The sequence below is a fragment of the Colletotrichum siamense genome (genome assembly GCF_013390195.1).
Source record: "Colletotrichum siamense strain Cg363 chromosome Unknown KSG_Cg363_contig18, whole genome shotgun sequence".
In the NCBI taxonomy this organism is placed as follows: Eukaryota; Fungi; Ascomycota; class Sordariomycetes; order Glomerellales; family Glomerellaceae; genus Colletotrichum; species Colletotrichum siamense.
In genome coordinates this window covers 6682-28594 of record NW_023501031.1, presented here as the reverse complement: position 1 = coordinate 28594, position 21913 = coordinate 6682, and the positions used below count along the sequence as shown (strand labels likewise).

Genomic DNA, 21913 nt, shown 5'->3' with positions numbered 1-21913 from the left:
CCGTCGCCGTCGTGGAATCCCTATGAATCTGTCTGACTCGGATTCCGACATCCCTATGGCTATCACGAGGTCAGCTCGCGGGCGCCACGGGCGTCCGGCGAAGAGGTCGAGTCCGATCACTGTCCCATCTTCCCCTGGTGAAACAGCCAGCCGCTGTCCAGCTAGCGAGCCTCCTTCTTCATCAGGGTCATTCCTGCGACCAGCCCGGGCAAGGAAGCGTCACTTAAGCAGCACACCCTCATCAGGTGGGTCACCCCCGGCCCAGCCTCCAAAACGCAAGCGTCAATCCGATGCCACCAGCTCGTCCGTCCAGCATACGCCCCCAGCCTCATCATCCGCAGCAAGAGAGGTCCACGATATTCCGCCTAACAATCAACACACCCCTGGACTACCCGAGGTGCAGCCTAGGAGACAGCATCTGCCTTCCTCTATCAGGTCTCACTCTCACTACCCACCTCTCCAAGCGCCCTACATCCTCAATATCCAGCAGAGTAGTCCGGACCATGATCCTCCTGCTACCACAAGCCAAGCACAGTCCAATATATTTAAGCAGCAGCCACTGTCACATTCTGTTACAGCCTCAGCCTTACCAGCCCACGCTGACTCGCAAAAGGGTACTGAGGTTGCCACCACGTCAGCATATAAAATGCAACCAGCCCGTTCCACCTCCCCACAGACAGTGGCTAATACTAGGCTGGTCGAACAAAACACTTCAAAGTCACAATCACCTCCCTCACCAGCTACATTTCCTAAGGGTATATCCACATCTCAGCAAGAGGCTAACCCTAAAGATTCTCCTCCCATCATGACAGCTGACACTAAGCACCCTGAAACCGCCTCTCCGACGCGTGCTGCCACTACAGAGCAGTCTCTAACGCCTCCCCAAGCCCTGGTTACCTGTACAGCGGCTGTTTCCTCTACACTTCCCGTGGCCCCTAACGTTGACGGTGACCAGCCCACCGTTTCTCGATCGCCACCTGTCTTCCCACCTACGGGTAAGCCACCAGTACTCGCCTCAGCCGATCATATTATCGCCGGACCACCTCCATCGCCATTATCGCAGCCCAGGGGACCTTCTTCACCTGCTCCTAGGAGCAGTCCAGACTCTGTCGTATGCACGCCGTCTACCGACTTTAACAAACGGTCCTGCTTAGCCTGCCCACCACCTACCTCGCCAGGGCCATCCTCACCAACTATTGTTCGTGCATCTACTTATATGCGAGAAGGCTGCGTCGACTCTTACGCTTCTGGCGGGCTTGCTGCTATTCATCTCGCGCGCTACAGCCGAGAGCTGCGTACTGTGCCCATCTCGGATAGAGAGAGCCCTCCTGCCCCACCCTCCAACAGCCGTGATGATACTGTTCAGTCTAGCAGTATAGACTACTTCCCATCATCAGGCGCTGACTGGGCGCACCTAACTATATGACCGATATCTACCTAGTAGTCCTAGTGACTCCTGGGTGTTGTGTCTAGGTATACACCATAATCACGTTTACCTATAGAATAATAAGATGAAAGTAGTTTTCTTTACTTCTCAACCCCATATTCATATCCTAGCACCAATCGCGTATACATATAAGCCTTGCTTCTCTACGGTCGTTTTTTACTATGTCTCATAATACATCATCTTATGATCTTATATCCTATTATATTTCCATTTTCCATTTTCCTTTTTACCTTTTCTTTTTTGTTCATTTTTTGGTTTGTGAATAACACCTAGCACTGGTTGAGACGCTCACGCGATAAGGACTATAATAAGTAAAGCAACAGGCCCCCTTATCCATATATATATATATATATATATATATATACATATATATATTTATTTATCCCCTATTCACCTATAAATTTGCACGTAGAGAGACCAGGAGAGATAGGGAGAGGGAAATAGGGAGCTCCACCGAGAATTAAAGGTTTGAGTACATACAGCTTAACCTCTGTAGGGTAAATTAAGTTTTAATTCCTTTGTACCTTCATGCCTACGCTATCCTATCGCTAGGACTTATATATATAGACCGACATATTTAAGAGCCCGTCTATTGCAAGTGCCTCTATGTTCCCAATAACTATTTTGAAGATTGTCGTATGAGGTAGGTGAGCTTTTTAGGCATGCTGTATATTTAGGTCTACTAATTAATAAACTAAGTGTCTCCCTTTCTCTAGCCTTATCTATGCGTGCTTTCTCTAGCCTTATCTATGCGTGCTTTCTTATCTACACGTTTCCCTTTATCTAGGTACATACGAGATAAGGTATACGTACACCTTTATAGCATTCTCGGGATTAATATTTTCCTTCAGCCGCGAACCTTTAATCCTTCTCGTGACCCCTCATCCCGCATAAGAAAAGAGCTTAACCCTACTCCTTTTCTCTTAACCATCCCTTCACTCACTATAGTAACCTCCCCTCACCACATATATAGTGATACTACGGCTACTGGTATATTTATATTCGTAAGTCTCATTCTATTGCACGTGAACTCTCTTTACTTACGCTACTCTATACTTTATATTATCATACAACCACTCCGCCACTCATCAAGTGAATACGCAGAGCAGCGTTACTGCGATCACATCAACAAGCTAGATCACACGCTATCCGCAAGGAGGGCTATCACTTCTAACGGTCCACAGTAGCCTATCCCACATAAAAGTACTTGGCGATTCATGCTGAGGCGTGCCACTCAACCTTATAGCAATACCTCTATCTCTTTGGTTAAAGGCTTCCCTATCTTGAAACACTTAGCATCTAGACGGGTCTGTATCACATTCCCCTTTGTAAATCATTTATATTTCTCTAATATCCTAGTAGTTAACGCAGCACACCCAACTACTTGTCCCTGTAAGCCCTGCCCTTGCTGCGCATCAGCTGTCTAGCATACAGTCTGCCGTTTCACAGCATAAAGAGGTGTCTATATACACGCTTAGCCTAGGTAGCAATACTTTCTGGCTAGCTGCAAAATACCACCTCGCTATCAGGGCTCTTAGGACGAAGCCCTCGACTGGGTCATTATATAAGGCAGTTATTTCATGGTCTTCTAGTTCTAGTTACCCACCCAGTTATCAACGCACCCCTTCAAAGTCCCTACTAACAAAAGCGCTTCTAGCAATCAGCTAAAGCTCTCCTAGCACCTAAGGTAGTATACATCTCCTGAAAGTTCTTCCACACTAGAACACCCATCTGATACACATGTTCACGAACAACCGCAGCGCTGAGCAACCTTACATCCTGTAAGAGTCGCTATCACAATTACTTCGTCTCTCTCACCGATAAACGCTGGGACTCACCCCTCTCGCAATACCCCCTCTTCCCCCCTTCCTCCCTCAATCGAACAACGTTTTAGTATAGTTCTAACACTAGTAGCAGTTATAATGCCCGCGCAGCGTATCCCTTCCCATCCAGCGCTATTGCCTAATAGGCCACAAACGCCGCATACGCACGCCTCAGAAGAATCGCATAGCCCCACTCCTACTCATCGTCCGCATCACATGGATGTTATAATCTGCGAGTCCTATACTCCCTCTCGCAAGAGGTCCTCCTCCCAGGCTAGCCTTCAAGAAGAATCACCATTACTCCAGCGACTGCACAGCGCCGAGGCGCCCAGCGGCCTATACGCTGACGCCCTTCAGAGTGTTACGCCCGGTTTTAATGCTAGTGGTCGTTATTTCGTACGTACTCGCTCAGCAGAGCCCTACTTCCTACAGCTTGCGAAGGTCAGGCTATTAGATATGAGGTTCAGGTGGGCACTAGGCACCGGCAGCCGCGAGATCATTCCTAAGCAGGTTGACCACCTTAAAGAAAAGTTCACGCACGTCGGCGTGCAGCGCGACGATCCAGCCAATTTCATGAGGGCTATAGTGCATCCTCAGCATGTAGATGCTATGCTGAGACATCTTGGGGCTGGTGATAGTAACCACGCGCTCCCACATATTGCCCTCCCCTTCCTGGACTGGTCCGTCGTCAACCCGCAGCTGGTGGACGTGGTAGCTGGTCAGCATCGAGCTGCAGCCTTCAGGGCGTATCTAAACGATCAGAACACCATCACCGCTAATGACGACGATGAGTGGTGGGTCTGCGAGCTGTACAATACGGAAGCCCTGCCGGAACACGTCCTCGTTGAGCTTCGAAGCAATGGGGATCAGTGCGTCAACTCTGTCGAAAACCACCGGGACACCTGGCGGAACCTGCGAGACCTGTTATCAGCGGGTAAGGTAGCAGGCGAGACCCATTCCGATACAGCTGGGCAGACGTGGCAGCAACTAGCAGCAGCCTCATCCACAGCAAATCGCACGGCCGGTCTAGAGGCTCTCGTCTGCCGAACGCTTGGCTTTGCGGGAAAGAGGAAGAGCATCCCAACCCGGCGCCTCATCACATTGTGGAAAAATGAGACCTGGCGGCCTATCATAACCAGATGGTGTGATTGGAGAATCAGCGATGCAATCTTTAACATATCTAGGTGGGACTGGATAATGCGAAGCAGGATCCCAGATGTAAGTTACTATACCCTACTATCCACCCTACTATCTGTCCACCTTACCCTCTACGTGTTTATATGGTATGTTGCTCCATGCGACACATAGACCTAAAGTCTCTTCTCTCATAACCTTCTTATTCTTTCTTCTTTTTGTTTTGTTGTTTTTCTTTTATTCTCGAAAAACAGACCCAACTTCCAAGCTCATACTGGCATATTTCGCCTCTTACTCCTCCGGCCGCAATAGTTCAGAATAACGTGACTAACGTAAAAGGTGCTGTAGTTCTGGCTACAATGGGTTGACGAAGTCTTACACGTCCTGGACATCCTCAGTACTTGCTGCGGCGTCCCCGTTGATCCTTCGGCGGATGAATGGAACCGGATGAGGTCAGACATGCTCCTCAGTAGTCCCACCTCACCTCCCGATCAGATATCAGAAGCTGTCCATACCTCTTACCTCCCTGTTCCTAGGCCTAGTCAATCTCTAGCCCCCCTCACAGGCCACCTTATCGCCCAGGTTCCATTTAACAAGTCTTCTCAGCAAGTCTCAGACACCATCGCCTCCCTCTCACCCGCCCGCCTATTCAACATCACAGCACACCTCGCAATAGCCAGGTCTGATGCCGACGTGCTCGCTAGGGTGATGCACCACGTCAGCCTCTGGGTTAGTGGAAACAGCCTAGCCCCCGCCTATAGCAACACCACGAAACCACCGTATCGTTCCGCCCTCGTCGCGCCCTGTAAGCGCATCCTACTCAACAGTAGCAAGGACCCTTCTCGCTGCCCAGCAAGCGTGCTATCGTTATGTGAGGTGCTAGAGGCCGACCTCTCTCGCCTCACAGGCCAAGGATTCTCGTACATAAGCGACAACGCTATGCCCCGTAACGACGCATCCGCAAGTCTCCCCCTCAACCACTTTCGGGCGATCATTAGAGCCTATATAGCAGATCCCCTCTCCGGCCTCGCGGAGGTCATGTCGATAGAGGTACAGAATGACGTGTGGAGGGCTGTGCAGCCCATGCTTGAGCTTTGGCGAGACGATTCCGCCCTCCGCGTGTCGCTCCATGACACCCACAGCTTTGGGTCCGCCGCCTACAGCACCCGCTTCCAGACGCACAGTCCCTGGAGTGACGTGCTAGGCGTGGTGGCTCGCTGGTTCGGCCACGACGCCTTCGCGCCGCCCCCGGTCATTCCCCCTCTCAGCCATAACCTTCTGAACCCTCCAGCGCCAGCTAATACTCCCTGGATGGATACCATCCTCGCTGGCGAGCGTCGCAGCATCAGGCTCGCATACCAGGTGCCGTTCACAGTCACGCCGGAGTTGATTAAGAAAGGCTTTGAGCATTTGCAGAACCGCAACCTGCAGTCCACCTCCAAGCCTGCGCTTGCTGCTCACTACCTCTTCGCAAAGCAGCTGCTACAACCGCTGTATCCTTAACCGAGAGCCTTTTGTCGACCTAATCCTTGTCATCGCGCTTGTTTTTGGCAGCTGTAGTGGTACTCCTTATGCCTCGCCCGGCACGGATGAGTTCGAGATCTCCGTCAAGGGACCTAGCCTTGGGTCTGTCCGCGCCGCGGCTTTTATCGTAAGGGCTCTCTGGTTCGCTAAAGACGACGAATTTCGAGAGGCCGAGGCTAACGGCGCCATCCTCCGCAGGCAGGAGCTGTTCCGTCAAGTTGGTGAGTAGATCTACGCTGCCCTGTATTATTAGGCCTCAACATAACTACCTTCACCCCCTAATCTCTTAAATCCCCTTATCATAAATCCACCTCTATATTTTCCTTTTTTTCCTTTTTTCCTTTGTATTCAATGTTTTCTCTCCTTTCTTTCCTTTCTTTCCTTTCTTTCCTTTCTTTCCTTTCTTTCCTTTCTTTCCTTTCTTTCCTTTCTTTCCTTTCTTTCCTTTCTTTCCTTTCTTTCTTCTTTCCTTTCTTTCCTTTCTTTCCTTTCTTTCCTTTCTTTCCTTTCTTTTCCTTTCTTTCCTTTCTTTTCCTTTCTTTCCTTTCTTTCCTTTCTTTCCTTTCTTTCCTTTCTTTCCTTTCTTTCCTTTCTTTCCTTTCTTTCCTTTCTTTCCTTTTTCTTTTTTTTTTTTTGTTTTATTTTTCCCTTTCCTTTTTTGACCTTTCACTTGCCCCGGCTACTACCCTACTTAGGTATCTAATACAGGCGTCCATATAAATACTTACCCTCCTTCTTCTAAATAGGTAATCCAGGTCTTAACCATTACACCCTAGTCCTCGTGGGCCTTTGCGACTTTGACCCAAAAAGGCCTGCGAGAGAAAGTATGTTCGACCGCCAAAAGATAAAGAGCCCGGCAAAGCTAGAGGCGTTGCGTAAACGACTTTTCGGCCTGTTTAACAGCCCTGAATTGTTCTTCCGCGAACTCTTCCACACCCATGACTATAGCCAGTGGCTGTTAAACTGCAGCCCAATCTTAACGACCATTACCTCGTTATAGCTTTAAACATAAGCTCTCGGATTAATTACTTGCCACCTTCTTCGTTTTTGTCTGTTTAGATATAGAGAAATATATAAGTGATATTAGCTTTGATCAGTAGTTATGCGATATATATATACACACATATATATAAGGTACCGTATATACATATATCTTAATACACACATATGCATATTCTTCCGCAGCGCCCATACCTTCATCACAACCACCCCTACCTCTCAGGATCGGCTATCTATCAAGCTTCCACAGTATCCGGCAGCATTCTACTTACCCATAATGCCATCCTGGTTAACCCTATGCTGTCATCCTCCTGCTGAAGTGGTAAACCCATCTGTAGAAGGTCTTCCTTCACAGACCGTCGCTCATCCCTAGATAGTCCTGTGGTTGCGCATTCTAGTGCCCACTTCGTCAAGATGTCATCATCAAACCATCTATCACCCGATAGCCTAGCTAGAATCTCTTCCCCAGCGCCCAGCTCACGCAACTGCGCCTCAATTACATCCCCTTCTGTTGTGGCGAACAAAGTAACCCAAGCCCAAACTAGTGGCGTTACCTCTGCTGATCTCTCATCATTGGAGGGTTGTCGGTTATTCTGGCGATATGTGGCCGTAGGATGTATAGTTGTGCAGCAGGCGTCACTATCCCCACCCTTCATACGAAAGCAATAAAAGCATGCCCCCTTTGCGACTGCGAGATTTGCGTTTTTGGTCTTCCCATGTTGACCTACGACGACGTACCAGAATACGTTACCTCGTAGCATATCAGTTTTGATGCGAGGGTGCGGTTTCTTCCAAGTAGTGCGCGACAATGGACAATCCTTCGACTGGTGGCCACCTTGCATACCTAAAACACCACAGATAACACACCTATAGAGGTACAGTTGGGTCATTTTTTCCTCAAACCCCCTCATCATGCGAATGATTTTGCTGGCAGAAGGCTTCGTGGCTTGTTGGGACGGCCGCTCCGAGGGCAGCATTTGGCTTTGTCGGTGTTCATGGTAGGCCGGAGTCTCGACGTTCTTGAAGCTTGCCTGCTGCACCTGTTGATCCCTCTGCTTAGCTGCCTCATCCTCTAAATAGCTTGCCTGGTGAGAGTGGCGTTTTTCCAACACCTTCTGCCGCTTTCGTACTGGCTGAACAGTGACGTGTTGTTCATAGTCTTCGTCGATGCTATGCTCCCTTGACGCTGTGTTACGTCTACCTACAGCAGCGACGCTTGAATCACCACGACGTACGTGACGAGGTTTCTTGGCTGGTTGTGGATTCTCCTCGCTGTCGCTTTCGCTAGATGTAGGTGTTCGCGTACGTTTTTCACCAGCCGTTGGTATAGTGCTTGTAGCACCGTAGTTGACGGGTCCCTCACGCGGGCTCCGGCTGGGGCTGCTGATGTTGCTTCGGCGGTCTTCTCCTGGCGGCTGTTGCCCACGCGGCGCGCGGGGATGACGTTTTCCGATGTCGACTGATCCATCCTCCGACCTCAGTGGTACTGTTGATGGAGTGGTGGATGTCGCTGAGCCCTGCTGGCTGGAACCTGCGCTGGTTGTAGTACTACTAGAGGGTAAGCTGTTGATGGGCATATCCGGGCTGGATTCCGCAAAGTCAAAGTCTGATGCGTTCGGACGTTGGGCGTGGAGACGCCACTCGCATAGGTCGCATAAAGCCTCACCCGCGTCCCGGATGCATTCCGTCCGCTGGTTCCCCCTGTCGAAGTAGCGGGCCAGGGCAACCCGGCGGCATGTCTTCGCCTCCACGAACTCGTTCCGCGCTCGCTCGCTGCCCTTTGCGAAATCCTTAGGGAGGGTGGCCTTAGAATACCAATCTTGCATCGCAGAGCCTCTGGCCTGAGGACATATATCGGGCATGCCTGGGGCCTTACGGCCGGGCGCGAGGTATATAGCTGTGCCTTTGCTCGCAATCCTATTCGCGCGGCCCAGCGTCTGAACAATGTCGCACATGCCAGCCCTCCCAGCCATGACTACCACATTCGCGTCTGTGTCCACGCCAGTACCCATGATACCCGTCGCAAACAGGACAACGCACTTTGTCGCGTCGCCTGCCAGCGGTTGATTGGGCCCGACAGGCGTCCATGCGTTAGGCGCAGACCTCCACGCCTCCAGCGCCGCACCTGCACGTTTCCGCGCCTCGGGCGGTTTGCTGTCATAGTTATGCTGGGCGCAGATCAGGGGCTGACCGAAGTGACCAGCAACCTCTTCAGCAACTCCTATGTTCACTGCTAAGATGACCAGCATCTTTCGGGGTCGCCTCAGGTGCTCCGTGTAGATGTCATGCGGCTGGCTGATGGCCTCCTCCAGGCGCGTGATAAGCTCCGCCGTGTCCTCAAAACGTCGAACGCAGTAAGTCAAGTCCAGCCGCTCCGTCGGGCGGCGGAAAACGATGTCTGGTACGCCCTCTATCTGTTTTCCGTCGTACGGCAGCAGCCTGTTACCTATCAAGAGGTCGTTCAATGCCTCCTCCGCCAGCTGATACTCCCCACACTTTGCGATCCTGAACGTGTCAACGACCACATGCTCTAGCGATGGGGGCAAGGTAGCTGTGAGCACGATCCACCGGGGAACATGCGCAAGGCGATGGAGTATGTCGTAGAATGCTAGCCGCCATTTGTTGAACATAGTGTCGAAAAGACAGTGGTATTCGTCGAACACCACCCTGTCAAGCTCCTTGTCCTTGATGAGATTTGCCACCACAGTGCCCATGGGCCCACTTGTTAACGCTTCCGGTACTGCGATGATAAGCCGTGTCTTACCGAAGTGCCTTGCGTTCCTATCTGGGGAGAGCTGGGCTGATGTCACGGCCACGATACCGGCCGCCTCCGCGCGCCTCGACATGTCCTCCATCATCGACACAAACGGCACGATGAGGAGCGTGACGCCTCCTTCGGACGACATTGCTGCTGCGAACGTGATCACCGTCTTCCCAGCACCTGTTGGGAGGACCACCACGGAAAGCGGGTTCCCGCTGTAGGCGAATCTCAGGGCCCCCTCCTGACCCGGCTTGAACTTGACGTCCGTTGATCTCTGGAGGGTTCTAAGCAGCAACAACCGGCTTTTTCTTATAGCATGGTCAACGCTTAGTAGACGTTGCATTTGTGTCGTCAACCTGGTGTTCTCCACCTTTGCGATCTCCTGTTGGCTTCGGGCCAGAGATGCCCCCCAATGTACCACCTGCGGAAGATTTCTGCGTACGATAAGAGAAAGGTCGTTAGCCACAGATCATGCAAATCCTCTAGGTATGTTGCCAGTCCACCAGCCTCCTGCCCGCACCAACCATCCCAGCCTAGGTAATACCTCTCCATATGGAAATAAGCAGATCATACAGGTCACTACTTACCGCGTTAGGACTGAAAGTGGCTTTGGTCTCCCGACCATCTCTGGTCCGCCGAACCACGCGTGAAGCACTCTGCTAGCGTCGCAGTGCTCCAGTCTTGTCTTGACATCTATTAGGCCGACGCCCCCACTAGAGTCCACTGCGTATTTCGCCATCGCTATGCTGTTGCTATGCCCAGCCATCTCATGGACGATAGACAGGAAGCTTTCGCCGTACCCTTCAGAGCCCAGCGTGTTGTTATTGGGTATTTCGAGCAGGGAGTTCAAATGCCGCCCCCACATCTCCGCTATGTGTCGGTAGTCCGCCAGCCCTATCTTAACGCCTATGCCCACAAAGAACCTTGAGAACTGGACGTAGAACATCTTTGGGACCCATGCGCCTGGCGAATGAGGAGACGAGCTCAGTGTGTATAAACTCTCCGTTTTGCTGTCGTCGTTATGGTTGACAGAGTTGTTGGTGCCCTTGTTCAACAGATCTAAGGCTTCCTGCCCGAACCTGCTCACGAATGTTGCGCACAAGTCATCGTATATCTCTCTCAGTTCGAGGCAGGCATCCTCCTCGTCATTTGCTACTGCCTCCTCCTTCAGGTTTAGGTTTCTGTTGTACTGCTTCTTGTTGTGCTGCCTAGTGTTATTGTTGTTGCTGTTGTAGTTAGGAAGCTTATTGTCGATTCTGTCTGTTGACTCCTCCTCTTCGTCGTCCTCGTCGTCATCCTCCTCTTCCTCCTCTACTAGGCTACTGCTGAAATCAACGACCTCAGGTGCCCCGGCCGTATCCTGGTTACTATGCATTAGCTCTTTCGCAGTATCGTCCAGCTTAAGGCGAGCCGCTAGGTCCTTGATAAGATGTACAAATCTTGCTGACCGCTGCTGCTCTGGTCCCCTCATGCAGAGGAACTCGCTGTGGTTAATGCCTTTACTGCCGAGCGCTCTTGCCCGGGATTCGTGGAGAGACTGCATAAAAGGGAGCACGTAGAACAGGTAGTAGGTCAGCACATAGCCCATGTGAGGAGGCAACAGGTGCCACGTAGACCTCTTAGGGCTGGGCCCATTGTCCGTTTTGTGGTAAGTTATGTTCACCACCCAGCTGGCGTAATTCTCGTCCCAGAACAGGTTCCGCTTGCTGTTAGCGATGGTATTCGTGTGCCGGATGGTCAGGAACTCCGTCCCACGACACTGTGTCCCAAGGAGGAGAAAGATTGCTACCAACATATCCCCGAGGAAAGCGTGCACTTCCTCAAAGTACTTGGTTACAGCGTCGTCTCTCAGCTGGAAATCCATCCCATGTTCGCCTTGCGTAACCCATGCTGAACTGTAGGGCTTGTGCAATAGCCGCCTGAAAAGCTTCGCACCCTCGCTGTTGTGGTCTGGGAATGTCTGCGTATATGCCGACATACCTACGTCCCTGTTCCCGAAGTCGTCCTTGATGTTTGGGAATGGGATATGCTTGTCAATGTGGTCCTGCAGTGAGGAGAAGATGCCCTGTCCCACTTGGTCGTCTCCCTCGCCACCGCCGCTAGCATGATTGTCGTTGCTACTTGCTAGTTCAGGGATCAGCAGCAACGACGTAAGCCTTTTGTGTAGGTCGACCACCATCTCGCAGAGACCCTGATGTAAGCCGATGATGTTCAACTACACACAGGCACGCGCGCAATCGCTCATGGTTAGCACTCATACACCTGACCAAGCACAGCCGGTCTCCTAGGTCGGCTTAGGGAGAAGGTACTTACCTCAATGTTCGCGCCGTGCGTCACAGTGTTGCCGCCGTTCTTGAGTAACGTGCTTGTCCTGCCGGGGGTCGTGTAGCATGCCTGCATAGCGATATTGCGGAGGTTGTAAAGACAGGCGAGCGCTCTCCGTTGCACATAAGAGGTTACATGATTTCGATATTCCGTACCCCGCATAACATACGAGGAGAGCTCCTCCCGAATGTAGGTCGGCCAGCAGTTGTCCAACATAGAGGTGAGACCTGCTACACGCCCACTGTGCTCCATCTCCCAACATCCCCAGTAGGTAAAGGTCGCTTTAGCGCATGCGATGAGGGCGGACATATCCTTGCTGGCGACTGTAGGGTGCCTGACGCCCTCTCTATCAGTGCAGAGGACCCCCGCCACGTGTACTAGCGGGCAGGCGAACTTTGTGGATGTGATGACACCCTCGCTCATCGCGAGACTTAGTGTCAACAAGCACAGGCACCATTTGTCCTTCGATGTTCTCCCGTCATGAATCACACCTTGAGGCCGCACAGCAGCAGCGTTGATCTGCGAGGGCTCTCCTCCATCGCTCTGGGCCAGTTGGATGATGTCTTCCAGGGCAGCTCCGACTGTCTTACGACTGAACTTGTGGGTACGGTGCCTTTCTCTAGGCGGCAGGTCCTGGATCTCGCTCTCCCACTCGATGGGCGGCAGGCCGGTCATCACACCGGTAGTCGATTCGCTCTTGTGGAGAGTATAGCGGCGAAGGAGGTATACGCATGCCCTCCCCCAGACGCGGAGGTAGGCAAGCAGCGTTTTGTCCCTGACTGCAAAGGCGGCCTTGCCGTGTGTGCCGCGGTTTGAATATTGGTTGCACACCGTCTCTATCTCGCGCCTGGTTTCCTGGTAGGAACCCCGTGTTAGCACTTACTTTCTAGCGTTCTCTCACTAACCCAAGCATTGAGACACTTAAACAAAAGCTTTCTAACCACCTTATCGACCACAGCGCTTACGCCACGCAAGGAAGATTAACACCACCTATGATTAAAGGCCTAACAAAACGCCAAAAGAGAGAAAAAAAGAAGAAAAAAGAAAAAGAAAATGGCACTAGGTGGAGATGTTTAGTGCTTACTCACCTTGTGTTGAAGCGTTGCCAATGCCCACATCTTTCTACTGAACAAGGGGAACTTTTCAATCATCTTCTTCACCGCTAGCGTGTCATCTTCTAGTGCATCTGGGCTCATGAGGGGGCTTAGCTTTCTGAAATCGACACCATTAAGCAGCCCGGAGTTGAGATCCATGGCTTCCGCGTACTGGTAAGCGTCGTCAACGCCTGGTCCGCTCGCATGAAAGACCATTGTCGTCGGAGTCGGCGCCAGCGCAGTCGCCATCTTCGCTAAGGCTACCTCCATACCCCTGTCACCCTCTTCAACAGGCCTCTTATTAGCACCTAAGCAACATCATAAACATACTTCGTACTCAGGCCCTACTCACCCGCTAGTAGGGTGGGAGTGACGCTCATCGCCCGGATGTCTTCCCTAGAGCTCTGTGTATTCTTAGACGGGCGCTCAACGCGAACGAACACCCCCAGGCCCTTGCCACTACCTCCCTCCTTGCCCTCGGTGTCTGTCTTCTTCTGGCCGGTTCTAGTACTTGTGAGGAATTTCTGGAGATAGATCATCTTCAGGCTTGCCCCGCAGTTGCAACTGTCATCAGGACACTCAGGTCGTCCCTTGCAAGGTTGTTCGAAAGCATGCAGCTCGGCTTCACTACCACTAATAGACCCAAGCAATAGTTAGCGGAGCCTCTCCCATGAATTAACCTGGTATATAACAAAGTTGCTATGATCCTCAGCCTTCTGGCCCCTTCTTGATCTCACATACCTTTGGAATCCGTGTCTTTCCCTGAGGTGCTCCTTCGTCTTGGTGTTGCGGCGGTGCTCTTCTTTGCGGTTGGCTTCATCCTTTTGCTTGGGTTCATCTTTGAAGTACGTTTTCTTTGTGAACCGCTGGTCCGGCTCGCACAACATGCAGGCCCAATGGGCCGCGACAATCTCAGAGCCGTTGCCTTTCTTCCCAACGTTAAGGTCCAGCCTCGGCGCCCCAACACTAGTCGACAGCGGCGGAAGATGCTTCGAGAACCTCCCCTCCAAGCTAACTCCAGCAAGCTGCTTCAGATACCAGGCGAGAGGCTTCTCAGCGACCCTATGCTTCCCTATCTTGAAATGGTTCTCTTTTATCGTAAGGTGTCTGTATACCTAGTCCGCGTGTTGTTAGCTCCGGCTTGTAATCGAAATTTGTATGTAATCATCTGCATGTAAATAGCCTGCAGCCCTAATGAGCCTAATGGCGAGCTATTGCTTATTACATCTAAGACGCTTTATGTCTCAAACGCATCTAGAAATCGCAACAGCGAATGCTTGCTTTTCCACAAGCTAGATTGAAGTAATAACAACAATAGCAACAACTATAACAACAACAACAGCAACAAAGACACTCATATAGGATATAAAACCTAATACTCCACATTCACTAGAAGCCTCCACAGCACCTTATTACTCCCTACGCCCCTATAGAAGCGGGGGCTTAAAGGGCTAGACTAGTACCTTATGTATAGATTCCATATATAAACCTGATATAGGAGAAATAGGCAATAGAAAATAATCAAACGAGATATAACCAGCTTAACGAAACATAAGAGAGCGTGTTTATATAACTTACCTCAAGAGTCTCAGGAGCGCTGCTAGTCTTATAGTCAGATTTATCTGCAGCTATCATGCCAGTACAGCAGCTAACGCAGTAGAACTGCTGGACCTCCGGCCAGTAACGTATGTTCTTATCAATGTCGCGTCGGATATCGGCAGGTACCTTGTCGTCGGGCTCTGGATCAATGTCCATACCTCGGCCGTCGGAGTCTAACTCCGAGGCTGGCTCAGTAGCTATACCCTGAGGATGGTGAGGGATGTCCGGGGGCATCCGGTCGGGGATAGTTGATGGAGTTGACGTCTGCGTATCCATGATCGCCGAGTGGGGCAGGAGGTAGGCGTTAGGGAGTATAGGCTCTTAGTAGCTGCTACAGCTGGGTCCTGTCTAATAAGGTGACTTGGTTAGCAAGCACTAGCACCTCTTTCTCCCTATCCAGATACATATATATAGTATCTGATCAACGCGTCTTGTTAAGTTCCCATCCTGATCAGGGTCATACTAAGAGGGCCTGCACATGATACTAGGTAGACGAGTAGTAGGCAGTAGTGTATGGTCTGGGAGGCTGACATGCCACTGCTCAAAACAAGCATGATCGATATATCGGAATCCATACCTCATTCAAATAAAAAGGAAGATATTTAAAAAGCTTACTGCGTGAGATGATGAGAAAGTGCGAAAGCTTTCGGACTTTGATAAGAGAGTGAGAAGGAGGAAGAGAGTAGCTGAATAGTAGTGTCTAAAGTTGTTTTTCGTTTTCGAAGCTTGAGGAAAGTGTTATCTGCAGTAGACCTTTTCCTATGTAGGTGAGCTTGATGCGAAGACGATGTCAAGATTCGGTTCCTGGCTAGGACGCAGGCCCTTTAAATAGTCGTTCAGGGATCGCCTGGACCCAGGGCATCTCAATCATCCGAAGCAGACAGGTCAAGCGGTATACACAATCCAACGCATGACAAAGCGCGTCTGCGTTGCGTCCTCTGTCGCCCTGACTCCTAAAAATCGGTTCAGGAACCAGAACGCAACACGCACGGGGCAGCCACGTACTCGTACCTCAAGACATGAGGATCGCAACCGAAAACCGAAAATAAGAACGCCTGCATAAGGCCTAGCTGATCACATCACTTGAAGGACCCCTTTGCCGCCGAGTTTCCCCATCCCAGGGTTCCCTCATCATACCCCCTCATCATACCAAAGGGTTAGAATATAAGCCTTGCAGCCATCCATCCCTATAAGCCAGCAAGGTTAGGACACCCTGCCCAACAGAGCATGTAATTGGGCAGCTAGCCAAAAATAAGATTCACCACAACCTGGAAGCATGTGTAACTACAGTCTGGGAAGGATGATGGTGGTAGACAGGGACGTAGAGACTACATGACCTATATGGTCTCGGCCTAATGAAGAATGGGTTTTTACAACGCCGGGTTCTCATTCCTATAAAAAAGAAAAGAAGAAAAAAAAAAGAAGAAGAAGAAGAAAGAAAGAAAAAATACAAGAAAAAAGAAAAAAAAATACAAGAAAAAAAAAAAAAAATACAAGAAAATAAATATAGCATGATATCCTATCCTCATCCGTAAATTTGATCCACCCTCTCTACCTATCTCCTCTATATCGCCTCTAGTCAGTCGAGGTACCAGAGACATAATATCAGGGTTGGTCTCCGTTGATAATACGAGATAAAGGTAAAAGCCTGCACTGAATCACCCTTATAGGCCACCCTTTCCGGTAGCCCCCTCTTAGAGGCTCCTGCATACCTGCGCACCTTCCTCTTCTTCACTGAAAGCCATTTTAGTATACCCACAATAGCAGCCCTCCCTCCTCACGGCTAATATACTTCGTTCTACCTACGTCACCACGAGGGCCTTATACGTTGCTTTCTTAGAAGCTTCGCCTCTTTCCTACTCGGCAGGGTAACTATCCTAACTGTATGAAGAGGTGGACGCGTGAAGGCCTTCTCTATTCACCTCCCCTCCCGGACCAGAAACGAGGGCGAAGAAGGGAAATAACCGCGCCCCGTATCACGCGTCAAAAGCAGAACTTTCCAAGGGAATATATTGATACTATTAAACACCATATGTAACGCCTCTACTGTTCATCCCACTCTCGTAACTCCACTAGGTAGGAATGTGGCTATATATCCAGCGCCGAAAGTAGCCGCATTCTCCGCATTGTTCCACTATGTGGAAACGGAAGACAGAACAAGAGAAGTTAAAGGGAAAAGGAAAAGAAAGAGAAGTAAAAAAAGAACAGGGTGGCCGTGAGGTGGATAGGAACAGTGCCCCCAGGTACGGCGCCCTTAGCCGTTACTTTCATCACCCACATAGCTTATATGTAACCGGTCAAACTGAATCAACCTACCTGTCTTATACACCCCTCTTCCCCCGCGACCCATATACCCCCTACTGCTTGCACGGTTGCCCCACATTCAACCCCCCAAGGTGTTCCTCCATTATGGAACTCACCTTGCGCCACCCCTGAAAACATACGTAGGAATGAATAGGTATAAGCCGTCGAAAGCTGAACCCCGTTTAATGCATTATACCCCTCGATCCTCCGGGCCCCCACACACGCTAAGCATGCTACTATCAGAGCCTACAGTACCTCTTCCTAATATTCCTCTCCCCTAAAGGACCAAAGAGCCTGTGGTTATATCTCCCTTGTCAGAGGGCAGCAGTACTATGTATAGGTCGCCCTAGAATACCTGATCCCCGCACCACTCTGCTTGACCCTGTGTGTCGAAGGGCATGCGGTTATGCACACATGTATATAACTGGATACCTGGACGCCCCATTAAGCCTATCTCGGGGCTTCGGCATTACGAATATCCAGCTGTAGTTCACGCGTCCTGATTCGTTCTAGAAGTGGTGTCTTTGACAGCAAGCCTATCATATCTAAGCAGATTAGTACATAAAACCCTGCTACTAAACTTGGGTATTCTTAACTACCTACCCCTGCTCTATATACACTTTCTACACCATGTTGTTTGTGCGATAGCAGGCCTGTATCACCCGCCACATCCCACTCCCAACACCGGTTTATCCTTCTTAACTTCCCAACCGCATGGTTTTCCATTAGAATCACTTCTAGCCCCCTTCACCAGTAACAATTTTTACACTGGCTGGCGGCTAACCACCAGACCCCTCTACCCGCCTAGCTACGCGTCGCACCCATCGCCCGTGGCCCTCACGCCGTCCATAGCTGGCTGCAGCATCACCATCAATCACCATCAAGTGTCCGCCACCTACCCATATACTTCCCTCACCTGATTCAACATACCTTACCTAGGTCCACCTCGCCATACAGGTATCTCCTAAACGGGTATCATTCTAGGCTCCTACCTATACATCCGCCACCCTTAGGTCCCCCCCACCACTCGTGGCCTGCTACCCACCCCTCCCACCTCTCACCTCCCACCTCCCACCTCCTACTACCTCCTACCTCCTACCTCCTACCTCCTACCTCCTACTACCTCCTACTACCTCTCTGTTGTGAGACCAACAGAAGAACCATGTCTCCCGCGTCGCACCCTGTTAATGTACATCATCCAAGGCAGGCCCTGCGCAGGTCCACTGCCCAAGCCGCGCATGACGCACCCCTCCCAGATGACGGAGGAGACAGCCATAAGCTCCTGAGCGGGCAAGACCCACAGCCAGCCCGGCTCTTCAGCTCAACACTCTCCTCCCTGCCCGATTCTATCATCACATCGAAGCACAGGACGCCGGACATAGCCCCGTCAGCAGCCAAGGGAAGGCCGCAGGAGAGGTCACAAACCCCACCGCCCTCTGCCAGGTCCTCCCCCATAACCGTCTTCATCCCAGCCAGCGATGTGACGATGAACCTTCGCTGGCGCGTGTTCAAGTCCATGCAGGCGGGAAACTACGATCGAATCCTCCGCCTCCCTGTATCGACAGGTATGGGATTCGCCAAGCTTCACCTCCAGACCGAAGAAGGTAGCGGGCTGGTCGAGCTGCTGCTCGACGTCGCCGACCCCCCAGTGTGTGTCCAGATGTGTACCTTCCACACGTCGAAGACCCTCGGCGTGTCCATCCTCAACATGCCGAAGCCCAACACCCAGACGCAGGAGGCCGTCGTCGTCAAGGCGAGCCCACGTCGCCGCGCCCCACGCGTGCCAGTGGGAGCCTCACGCCAAATAAGGGCACCGCCCATACAGGCCGACATGGCTGATCCCTTCTCCCACCAGCCCTCACCCGACACCATCACATCATACTCCGCTGGCATATACGGAGAGGCGGGGGTCACAGGCGACAGCTGGCTGACCAACCCAGCCCTCATCGCCAATTCCAAAGATGGGGTAGCCACACTCGTCAACTCCCCGGCGCCGTTTAGCTGTCCCGGAATGTACCTGCAGCGCTCATCCTCCACCACCATTGATATTGTTTTCCGCGGAGGGCCTAAGGTCTGGCTCGTCGTCAAACCCACGTCCAGCCGAAGGCTTGAGGACTGCGTAAGGGCTATCCTCTCCCGGCCGTCACAGGGACAGGGGAAAGGACAGGGCGAGCAGCAACAACAACAGCGACCTGCGCGTGGAAACCCTCCCGCCACACCTTGCTCGCAGTTCTTCCTCCACGACAGGATCTTCATCACAAAAGCCGTGCTCGACCGGTGGGAGGTGACGTATTGTATTTTCCGCTGCGTCGAGGGAGATGTCGCCGTTGTGCCCCCAGGCACCTACTTCTAAGTTTTTAACGCCGGACCCTGCCTGTCCCAGCTTGTCACCATTCCAGCCCCTATGTCAGACGCGGGCAGCCCGTATACAGGCGACCTCCGTCCCTGTGGTGATACCTGCGAGACCCTCCAACCGCCCGGGAGCGCGTGGCCCGACGATTCGGCCACCAGCACCGCTGGTGACAAAGCTGCCTCCTCAGACTGCGACCCGGCCGCGGGTCCCGGGCGGAAGAAGCTACCCGAGAGTCAGCCCCTGGACCACCGGGACGTCGTGGGCGGCTCGGGACCGAGCGCGGGGGGACCGGCAGATATCCCTGTCGTAAGGCGTGGCCTCCGGAGAGCCGTGCCGCATTCCCCGCCGTCTTCGGGTGACGACGCCGCGGATAGTCCCACACTCGGCGGGCGACCGGCCCCACCATCATCATCACCATCATTATTATCATCGCACCCCCTCGCCCGGCACCATCACCGTGGTATAGCCACAAGCGACAGGGCATCTACGCTCCCACGTGAAGGACATCCAAGTGGGAGGACGTCAGCAGGCAAACGAGCCCGGGCCACCGATCCTCCTACCAACGACGACAACACACCAGCCAGCAGCAGCCAAGCCCGCGCCGCGGCCCAACATGCCAGTAAGCGGAGGTGCCCGACACATAACCCGATCCTAGTCTCACCGCAGACGACCACACGCCCGGGAGACCAGCCGGCCGCAACACGAGATAGGCCCCACGATGGGCAGAGCAAGAACCACGCTAGGGATGTCGTTAGTAGCGACGAGATAGATGACACGGATCATACAGACTATGGAGATGGTGGTGAGGATGTGGAGGACCTCGACTGCGACGTCTCCCGCCACGACACGCCAGATAACGTCGCAGAGATGTCCGAGGATTGCTCGGGGAACCGGGACGACGCCGACAACAAGAAACCCCCCTCCGGCGAGGCCAGGCCGCATACGTCCGAGCCGGCCTCGTCCGTGGACAAGGTCGAGGCCATTATAAGGTCCCTCGTCACCCGCGGCGTCGAACAGTGCGTGGCCCTCTTGCAGGCCTGGCGGGCCGCCGCGACGAGCTCGACGCTCCACCTCCCGCGATGCGAGAGCCGTGCCGTTCTCTACCGCAACACCCAGCAGGCCAAGTGCCACGAAGCCCTCGCCAGGTACCAAACGAGGCTCGCCTATATCCAGCTGAGCAGGCGACTCAAGAAGCCGGGACCCGACAGCGCCGCCGTGTACCGGAGCCGCAGCGACATCCACAGCCTCACCTGCGAGGTGCTCGGCGTCGACCCCTCCTCCGCCGATACCAAGTCGAGGGCGTTCTATCTACAAAGGGCCGACATCAGCCGTTGCCTCTACACTGGCCGCATCTTAGATATTGTCTCCGGCGATGGTCTTGACTTCCTCCCCGTCCTCCCCGCCGGCAAGCTCGGCCTCACCCTGTCAGACTCGCAGGACCTGGCTCGCCGGCTTGTCAGCCTCGCGTCCGGGGAGGCTGAGGACGACGAAGGTAACACCATTAAGCAGCTGGCCGCCTTCGGCCGGTTGTTCGCGAGAGTCGTCCAAGGCGAACAGGCGGATCCCCTGTTCGGGCTCGACGTCGAGCCCGTCGCCCGCCTGGCGTCGGCAGCGGAGACGCCCCGGCCGCCGAGACCTACGTCTGGCCCTGAGCGTATCGCCGCGCACACATGGGGACTGGGAGATAAGCTTCGGGCGTCCATCGGCAGGCTGACCGGCGCCGGGCAGGACGTCTCCCTCCTGCGCGTGGGCGGATGCGCCGTCTGCACCCATCGCCACGGCCCTAACCCACTACAGTGGCGCGAATGTGCCTTCTAACAGCATATAGACCTCCCCCACCCCTTTGTCCGTATCACCTACACGGGGACTCCGGCGTCGATGGTGCCGAGGCTGCAGGCCGTCCGTCACCCCGACGTTCCCGTGCTAGGACCTTTAGGAAGCACCTCCTCACCCACCACCAATCCTGACCAGGTCAGCATCACAGCGGGAGATATTGTGAGCGTCGTCCCTGGCGAGCTTATCCTAGATAGCTCCTCTGCTGCCTCCGAGCTCACGCCCGCTAGTCGCTGGCGTGATATTAGGGATGAGGTACGGGTAGCACCCGGCGTGGCCCTTCGCATCGACAGGGCTAACCCTTTCCTTCAGATGCTACTGGCGCCGCCTACCGGTTCCCAGTCCTCTGAGCTAGAAGCCAAGGTCTTAGCTGTTAGTGCCATAAGCGTACTGGTTCTAGTTGCGGTGTCTGATGTTAAGAATAGCGATACCCTCTGTCTTAGATGAAGGATTAACAGAAACGGCTGTAAATATTAACTTAGCCTTACCTAAATAAATGTTATTAGTTACCCTATGCCTGCCTCCCCCCCCCCCCCCCCCCCCCCCCCTCTACACACACACACACACACACACACACACACACACACACACACACACGCACACACCCCCTTCATTTCCTCTTCTGCATCAGTATAGAAACCACCGGCCTCACCGACGCAGGCATCGTTTCCTGCATTCGCTGGTGAATAGCTATTGCATCCGGCATAGAAACGCTAG

The 21913-nt window shown here is 52.7% G+C and overlaps 1 protein-coding gene across 1 annotated transcript; it reads left to right on the top strand.

The window, feature by feature from the left end:
* Positions 1–19414: 19414 nt before the first annotated feature.
* Positions 19415–21639, top strand: CGCS363_v015113 (uncharacterized protein; the record flags this gene model as incomplete). The annotated part of the gene is made up of 4 exons (XM_036646962.1): positions 19415–21109; positions 21185–21451; positions 21509–21568; positions 21622–21639. 4 exons carry the CDS (start codon positions 19415–19417, stop codon positions 21637–21639), a joined length of 2040 nt encoding a protein of 679 aa, XP_036487820.1.
* Between the last annotated feature and the right edge of the window lie 274 nt (positions 21640–21913).